Source organism: Sinocyclocheilus grahami, unplaced genomic scaffold (genome assembly GCF_001515645.1).
Source record: "Sinocyclocheilus grahami isolate Dianchi unplaced genomic scaffold, SAMN03320097.WGS_v1.1 scaffold831.1, whole genome shotgun sequence".
Taxonomy (NCBI): Eukaryota; Metazoa; Chordata; class Actinopteri; order Cypriniformes; family Cyprinidae; genus Sinocyclocheilus; species Sinocyclocheilus grahami.
In genome coordinates, this window is record NW_015506010.1 from 228,452 (window position 1) to 237,591 (window position 9,140).

Consider the following 9,140-nt stretch of genomic DNA (forward strand, 5'->3'; position numbering starts at 1 on the left):
ACACACACACACACACACACACACACACACACACAAAAGCAAGTAGAAAAAATAGAAAGCTTGTGTTTGTCTGTTTTATATATATATATAGTTTGAATTTTGGTTATATATATATATACATACATACATATATATTTATATATATATAAAGACATCCCATTTTAGTGTCCGCATCAAATGAAATTGACAAAAGTGAGTTTACATGCATAGAAATTCTTTATTGTTTGAATTTTGGTTTCTAAATGTCTCTTGAATCTTGAGGATTTCAGCCAATATTTCACTTCACAAAGCACATGATACCAATGAAATGAAATGATTATTTCTGAATGAAATCAGCTGAGATCTATAGACGACACTAATGTTTGTTCGCTTTCTCTCTCTCTCGTAGAAGCTGACATGTGAACAACGGTTCGTTCTCTCCAGCTACTCTCCAGAACTTCAAACCTTTGCTTTGATTTCATCATGTAATTTAGGGGTGTCCCGTCCTGCAGAGTTCAGCTCCAACACGCTGCCTGGAAGTTCCTGGGAACCCCGAAGACCTCGATTAGCTGGTTCAGGTGTGTTTAATTGGACAGTTAGCAGACCAGCGTCCTGCAGCGTTTAACTCCAGCACTAATGAAACACTCCTGAACCAGGACTGGACACCTCTGCTTTAGGATATGCTGACTGTGTTGTTTAGACGGCAATATGTTTTCTTGTACAGGATGAAGAGAAGCTTCTAACTTTGTATGTATTTGAGTTTCTGCGTCAGGGTGACTGATGGAGAATATTCACTATCTGCCTGCAGAATATATCAGCGCATTTCTAAAAGCTTGGGTGTGGGGTTTCTTGCCTTGGTTTAGACAACTTCAGCACTTTGACATATTAATGTCTTTGCATATTACTTAGTAATGTTGTTTTATGTGCATATTACATATCAGTGTGTTTAAAATGAGTTTGAAGATTCAGGAGAGGTGTCTTTTCGATTTAAGGGGCATGATTTTAGCATATTTGTAGTGTTTACTAGCCTATAGCTTCCAGCAGACAATGCTTTTGGAAAGATTTAATGTCCCCGTAAATAAACCAGAGGTTCTCTGTAAAAATCAGCGACAAAATATCACAAATTTGTATGAACATCACTGACTCTATAATTCATAATGTGTTGTGATTCAGTTCAATAAAACATTTTCCCTTAGTAATCATGCGTCTTTATTCATGTGTGTCGTGGCCTTGATCTGTTTATTAAATTCTAATCCAGAATCTGAGTGTTATGGTCTCTTTAACAAACTGCAGTCTATCTGATAAGTGTTTGTTGTTGTTGTCCATCCCCCCACATTGGAGGTCTCCTCTCCTCTTTGGTGTGCCAAATATGCAAAAGACTTTCTTTGTCTTTTTCTGTAGATTTAGAAATGTTGTCAGAGTATTTTATTGAAAATAAAAATGTTAGTATTATTTATAAAAAGATGCGTAGTGTTTATATAAAGAATGATTTGAGTTGATCGGATAGGTTAAGTCATTAAAGCGCAGCCTGCTCATTGGTCTGGCTGAGGCGCAGCATTCCCCGCGCATGCGCAGATCAGTCTAATCGACGTCATGTCCGATAGTTCGCGAGTGTTCAGCGAGATAATTATCTGTTCTTTATCTTGTGTTTAAGTTGATAAATGTGAAGATGATTCTCACAGTAAAGCCGCTTCAAGGGAAAGAGTGTAATGTCCAGGTAAGCGTGAGCGTCGTGAGGAGTTTTGAGGCGCTAATAGGGCTGTTAGCTGCTTTAGCTTAGCGCTTTGTTTTCATCGTTCTGTTCATTATGTCCATAGATAAAGATACACGCGCTTATTTCTGCTGTAGCTCACTAGACATGGTTTACTCTCTCACAGTGGTAGCTTGTCACCAAACCTATTGAGTTGCTTAACGTTACCTATATGAGAATATATATTAACCTCAGTTAATATGTCACACAGAAAGCCGTGTGTATATCAGTTCAGTTATTTAAATATAGGATGTATACACACACATATATATATATGTATGTATGTATGTATGTATGTATGTATGTATATATATATGTGTGTGTGTGTGTGTGTATATGTATGTATGTATGTATGTATGTATGTATGTATATATAGATAGATAGAGATTTGAATGAACTGTGTCAGTGAATTGAAATATGCAGTGCTTTTGTTAACAGTTGTGTTCTTTTCATGCACAGGTGACAGAAAATGAAAAGGTATCAACAGTAAAAGTGCTGGTATCCGAGCGTTTAAACATCCCTCCCAGTCAGCAGAGACTGCTGTATAAAGGAAAAGCACTTGCAGGTAAAAGCTTTTTTTTGTCAGATGTTGATTAGTAAGCATGCATTTATCATTTAGGGTAGCACTAACCTGATCTCCTCCTGCAGTGTTTCTCTGAGACTTTGACTGGCAGCGTTCCAGCCATCGCATGAGGTGTGTTGTGTTCGTCGTTGTGAGGCTTGATTTGCTGTTTTCAGATGAACACCGGTTGAGTGATTACTGCATCGGCCCGGAGGCCAAGCTGAATCTGGTGGTGCGTCCGGCGGGCGAGAGGAGCGGTGCGGTGGGAAACAGCAGCGGTAGTCCTGATAAAGCGGGCAGTGGTGTGTGGCAGTTATTGTCAACTGTCCTGGCCAAACATTTCAGCCCAGCCGATGCAGCCAAAGTGCAGGAGCAGCTTATTAAGGTACGTTCAAGACAAAAACAAATTCTATTGCAATAGTTTGGAAAAAAGTCTTTTTTTTTCTATTTCTTTTTACATTTAGTCATTTAGCAGATGCTTTTATCCAAAGCGACTTACAAATGAGGACAATAGAAGCAGTCAAAACTAACAAAAGAGCAACAATATACAGTGCTGTGAAAAAGTGTTGGCCCCCTTCCTGTTTTTTACATATGTCACACTTAAAAGATTCAGGTCATCAAACAAATTTTAATATTACACAGAGATAATGCAAGTAAATACAAAATGCAGTTTTTAAATGATTATTTATTTTATTTAGGGAAAAAAGCTGCCCAAACCTGTCTGGCCCTACGTGAAAAAGTAATTGCCCCCTAAATCTAATAACTGGTTGTGCCACGCTTTGCAGCAACAACTGCAATCAAGTGTTTGCGATAACTGGCAATGAGTCTGTTACAGCGCAGTGGAAGAATTTTGGCCCACTCTTCTTTGCAGTGGTATGATGTTCTTTTTATGAAATGCTGTGTTGGTTTTACGCCAGATGTAACGGGACACACACCTTCCAAAAAGTTCAACTTTTGTCTCATCAGTCCACAGAATATTTGCTCAAAAGTCTTGGGGATAATCAAGATATTTTTTGGCAAATGAGACGAGCCTTTGTGTTATTTTTGGTCAGCAGTGGCTTTTGCTTTGGACCTCTCCCATGGATGCCATTTTTGCCCGGTCTCTTTCTTATTGTTGAATCATGAACACTGACCTTAATTGAGGCAAGTGAGGCCTGCAGTTCTTTAGATGTTGTTCTGGGTTCTTTTATGACCTCTTGGATGAGTCGTTGTTGTGCTCTTGGAGTAATTTTGGTTGGCCGGCAACTCCTGGGAAGGTTCACCATTGTTCCAAGTTTTCTCAATTCGTGGATAATGGCTCTGACCGTGGTTCACTGGAGTCCCAAAGCCTTCGAAATGGCTTTATAATCCTTTCCAGACTGGTACATGTCAACTGTTTTGATTCTCATCTGTTCTTGAATTTCTTTAGATCGTGGCATAATGTGTTGCTCTTTAAGCATGCTTCACTTTGTCAGACAGGTTCTGTTTAAGTGATTTCTTGATTCAACAGGTCTGGCAGTAATCAGGTCTGAGTGTGGTCTGAGTGTGGCTAGTGAAATTTAACTCAGCTTTCTAAAATAATGTGGTTAATTGCTGTTCTTTCATGATTTAACAGGAGGGGGCAATACATTTTTCACGTAGGGCCACGTAGGTTTGGACAGCTTTTTTCCCTTAATAAATGAAATCATTTAAAAACTGATTTCTTATTTTTTTGCATGTTTGTCACACTTTAATGTTTCAGATCATCAAACAAATTTAAATATTACACAAAGATAATGCAAGTAAATACAAAGTAACCCCTAAAAGTCCATATGAAATACAAAGTAACCTAATCTGAGCGAGCGTTCATAATCCTGACAACAAGAAAAAAAAAGATATTAACCTCAGTTCTTATTCTTTATATAAAACCGGGCACACACTGACACCTGATAGTCATCTCACTGATTAAAAACAGCTCTGAACAGATGGAATCTAATTTCATCTTCAAATTAACAGCTAATCCTAGAGATTCACATAATTTTGCTGCTCACAGATAGTGCCGTGAAAAGGTTTTTGCCCCCTTCCTGTTTTTTTTTTATTTTTTGCATGTTTGTCACACTTAAAAGATTCAGATCATCAAACATATTTTAATATTACACAGATAATGCAAGTAAATACAAAATGCAGTTTTTAAATAAGAAATCAGGAAGGGGGCCAACACTTTTTCACACCACTGTATAAGTGCAAATGACAAGTCTCGGTTAGCCTAACGCTGTGTGTGGAAAACAATGGAAAAACAAGTAGATCAAATAGAAAACTAGTGTTTGTTCGTTTTTTTTATTTTTATTTATTTTTTAATAAAAAAAGTTAAAATATAGATAGAGTAGAATTAAAATAGAATAGAAAGTGTTAGAGGGTCAAATAAAGGTGGAACAGATGTGTTTTTAGTCGTTTCTTGAAGATGGCTAAGGACTCAGCTGCTCGGATTGATTTGGGCAGGTCATTCCACCAGGAGAGAACAGTTAATGAAAAAGTCTGTGAAAGTGATTTTGTGTCTCTTTGAGATGGCACAATAATACGCTGTTCACTTGCAGAACGCAAGCTTCTAGAGGCCACATAACTCTGAAGTAATGAATTTAGGTAAAGGGTTGCAGAGCCAGTTGGTGGTTTTGTAGGCAAACATTAATGCCTTGAATTTAATGCGAGCAGCTACTGGTAGCCAGTACAAATTGATGAACAGAGGTGTGACATGCGTTCTTTTCGACTCATTAAAGATTAATCTTGCAGCGGTATGATTTCCTCAGACTTTAGAAAGCAGAATCAAATAACAGTAAATTTGTTAGATATGTAAGAAATGAGCACTGTAAAAAAAGATAAAATCATTGGTCATGATTAGAATATTGGCACATCTTTTTGTATGTAATAATTTTTTTTTCTTGTTGTCAGGATTATGAACGCTCGCTCAGACAGCTGAGTCTGGATGACATTGAGCGTCTGGCCAGTCGTCTGCTGCATCCAGAGACAGAGGGCATGGATACCTCATACATGGACTGAAACACTAAACTGATGGAAACGGACCAGTCAGGGAGTGGGATGTATTTCATATGGACTTTTAGGGGCCTCTCTGATCTTCAAGAGGCCACAATGCTTACCGTTGCTTTCCCATCAGAGGAAACCAGAGGTGCTTTTAGTGCAACTTTGTAAATATTGTGTGCAAATTATTAAAGTACAATAAAAAGTGTTCTTTATCAGTTTTTTTATTTATTTATTTGGAATTAACAGCCAGCTTGGTTTTAAATGCATCATTCTTTTTTTTGGTTTTGGTGTTTCTCTTACATTTGGCCCAAATAAAAATGATGCCTGAATTAATTTGATTTTTTTTGCATTTTGGCCTATATAATTGAGGAGCTCCTAGGTTGAGTATGGGTATATATATTAATGAATACAAGCATAACATGTAACTGTCCAATGGCAAATCAAAACACTGAGTTAAGCATGACGTAACCTCATTAGTGTGCTTCTCACATTTACATACTCAACAGCTATATGTGCAAAAACGTACATCTTTTGTAAACCATTATAACTGGCATGGTTGAAATATGTTACAGAAACAATCAAGTGGCTTAAAACACTTTCAGAAGTCCTTACAGTCCAACTAAGACTAAAATATTCTCAGATTTAATGTTGAAGTCAACCTAGAAGATCCCAGTACCCTCATGTCCAAGTTAATACACTGTTAGCACATCCTTACTCACTTGTGTATATTCATGACACTAGTAGGGCTGGGAGATGAGTGAAGAAATCAGTTTGATATGTTTATCTTCTGACAATAGACGATGCCCTGATTTATTTATCTAGAGAAACTATAATTTCAAACAAACAGCAATTTTGTGAAGTGGAGCTTATGTAAAAAGTAAAAAATACAGTTTAAAAAAATCTATGCATGTTTTCCATACCTTTTCCTTACATAGACACGGGTAAATATATTTAATAATTTTTATATATGCAGACACTAATAAAAACAATACCTACTTTTTGTAATTTTAAAACATTTGAAATGTGAAACTGGGATTTCCATGATAATTTTTGAATGATAAATCAAATTAACATAACTGATCTAAAGAGCTCCTAAGCCATTTCTGCATGTGTATTTTACTGAGAAGCTATGGTGTAAACAAATGTTGGTGTCATATCAGTCAGAAAAGCAGTTCTGGGCTTTTTTGTTTTTTTTTAGCTAACTTGGTTGTTATTCTTGGCTGAATAAGGTTAAACTTATTTTTGGTTTAAATTTTTTTTTTTTCAGCTTTATTTCAATTAATATAAATAATTATTGATAACAATAACCAATAGTACAAATTAAAAAGGCACAATGAACTAGCAGAGCAAAGGATAATTTCTGAGAAAAGAAAATCAAATTGCACAGACAGCAGGGAATTCTCGGGACAGCTGTAGTGATAGCAGAACTCGTAATAAATGTAATGTCAGAGGTTCCTGTTCCTCAATAGTTCATCATACCACACGTTTACTTGGAGTTCAGCAAGAAAATGGATGTTCAGCTTTCACACGTGGCATTTGATACCCTGGAGGTTTCAAAGGAGGATGGGCGCTAGAGCAACAGGCCTGGATCTTTTCCATCTCGCTTTCTCCATTTCCCATGTTGGCTCGTTCTCTTGCCTTCCCCAGTTTAGTCTTTCCTTCAGCAGCTGCAGCCATCACTGCTAGACACCGGTTTGTCGTTTCTTAGTTTAATCTGGTCAGGGAAATCATACGTCTCCACTGACTCCTGAAAGTTCAATTCAATTCAGATTTAGGGTTTACTTAATGACAAATCCCAGCCAGTTAAATACATTCCTAAAAATAAAGATAGTTTATTGGCATTGATGGTACCTTCCATGAAGAACCTTTAACATCCATGGAACCTTTCTATTGAACAAAAGGTTCTTTATGGTGGAAAAAGTTTAGATTGTTAAAATGTCCTTCAGTTAAAGGTCCTAAATTGGTTTTCAAACCTTGTTTGAGTGTATAATTTTTTCGTTCCACAAAAAAGGTAGTGGAAAAGTTTATTTAGATTTTTTAAATGTTCTTCAAACGAAGATTCGCTGAAAGGTTCTTTGGCATTATTTACTCACCCATGTAGGGGTGTGCGATATATATCGTCTGCGATAACATGGTAATTGTTGTTTTAACAATGTGCGATTTGACATTATCGAGTATTTTGCAAAAACCAATCAAAACACATCTTACAAAAGGTGTTTTTTTCACACCATTCAAAGCACCCATACATTACGAGAAGTCTAGACTAGTGCATTTAGAGTGTTCTTTCACTGCATGATTCAGTCTATTAAAATACATTTAGAATGATCACAAAAGAAAGACATGGGGGCAGAAAATGGTATATATTTATACCACTTCTTATAGTTAATCAATTTAAAACGAAGAGTGCCGTTTTTTTCTCCAAAATTTACCATGATTACAAATGTGATTCTTGATTTCAATAAACAAGAAGTTAAGTAAGAGACTTACATTTTAGACACCATATTTCTTGTTTATGTGGTATTTCGACAACAAAAAATTATAGCACTGTTTTGAGTCTCTGAGCAAATAACGGTGTTTCGTTCATGAATGAATCAACCATTTAAATGATTCGGATCAATCGCAATGACTCGCTTATTAACAGCGACTTGCTGCCACCTACTGGCGGTTTTAATTTCACATTTAAAGTATCTTTTTATTATTTAAATTCTTCAAATAGCAATATTCAACATGTTATGTTTAATAGGCCTATATCAAAATATTATTTATGCATTTGTAATTGCAGGTTAAATGCATTCATGTCCTGCATTAAACAGTGTGTAAATACATCTAAATGCCACTTCAGATGAAGCTTCTGTGTTTCCTTTGCATTGCAAAGATGCATTTTGTTGATACTGATAATTCACAATTCACTGATATGGACACTTTTAGAAAAAATGGCTTTATAAAGGTAAATATGCCCATGAAATGTAAAAAATCAGTTTAAACTTATTGGAAAAGATTCATTTCTATCAGTGTGAACTGACCACCACACAGAATATGAAGAATATCAAAAGCTTTAGGAGTCAGCTGTCCACGGCAGTCCTTAAGATACCAGCACACTAACGCACTCAGCAAAATACTGTCTTTTATCGTTATCGATAAAATCCCAGAAAATATTGAGATATTACTTTTGGTCAATATCGTACACCCCTACCATTCAAAAATTGAATGCCTTTTTTTTTTTTTCTTGCGTAAAACAAAAAAAGGAGCTACACTTCTCCATACAATGAAAGCTGCAGCTCGAAAAAGAGCCAAGAAACGACAAGTGCCAGAAAAAAAGTTCATATGACTGATTTACATATTATTAAGTTACTATATTCCATTTCTTCCAGAGTCATAAAATAGCTGTGTGAGACAAAAACAGCAATATTTAAGTCTAATATTAAAATCTCATTCGCATTTCAGAATGTCCAACATCACGGACGTTAAATTCATTTCATACAGCATATCAGAATATCTGCAAATGAGATTTTAAAGGCAGAGGGCAATAATTATAGTGAAAAACTTTTGCTTTGAGGGTGAATGATTTCCTCATGCAGATTTTGCAACGGGTTCACACTTGTCACATGGATTCATCGAATTAACCAGAAGAAAGCTGCTTGGTTTGAAAGTGACTTCTGTGTGAGCTGTGCTTCTTACGTCACTTATACTATTGACAATATACGATTTTGACTAATTTATGCTAATGTGACTGCACTTATGACTTAATGGATTGGAGAAGATTTGGAATGTAGCACAAGTTGTACAAGCTACTTGTATGGAGCTTTTTGTATTGAAAAGAGCAGCGTGAACATTCTGCTAAACGTCTCCTTTTTT

General features: G+C 36.1%; 3 protein-coding genes across 7 annotated transcripts in view; 2 read left to right on the forward strand and 1 right to left on the reverse strand.

The window, feature by feature from the left end:
* The window catches only part of LOC107562648 (beta-2-microglobulin-like), a 3,654-nt gene extending 2,476 nt beyond the window's left edge, over positions 1–1,178 (forward strand). Inside the window, exon 3 of the mRNA XM_016247321.1 lies at positions 389–1,178. Within this exon, the coding sequence (XP_016102807.1) occupies positions 389–402 (14 nt within the window). The 3' untranslated portion in view covers positions 403–1,178. The remainder of the gene's footprint in view (positions 1–388) is intronic.
* Positions 1,179–1,531: 353 nt separating this feature from the next.
* LOC107562643 (ubiquitin-like protein 4A) lies at positions 1,532–5,485 on the forward strand. The gene is made up of 4 exons (XM_016247318.1): positions 1,532–1,696; positions 2,189–2,294; positions 2,468–2,676; positions 5,196–5,485. Exons 1-4 carry the CDS (start codon positions 1,649–1,651, stop codon positions 5,301–5,303), a joined length of 471 nt encoding a protein of 156 aa, XP_016102804.1. The 5' UTR covers positions 1,532–1,648; the 3' UTR covers positions 5,304–5,485.
* Positions 5,486–6,917: 1,432 nt separating this feature from the next.
* Positions 6,918–9,140, reverse strand: part of LOC107562649 (ras-related protein Rab-7a-like) — an 11,983-nt gene continuing 9,760 nt past the window's right edge. For all 5 annotated transcript variants that reach the window (XM_016247325.1, XM_016247326.1, XM_016247323.1 and 2 more), the window contains exon 6: positions 6,918–7,032. In XM_016247325.1, coding sequence (XP_016102811.1) covers positions 6,946–7,032 — 87 coding nt within the window. In that variant the 3' untranslated portion in view covers positions 6,918–6,945. The remainder of the gene's footprint in view (positions 7,033–9,140) is intronic.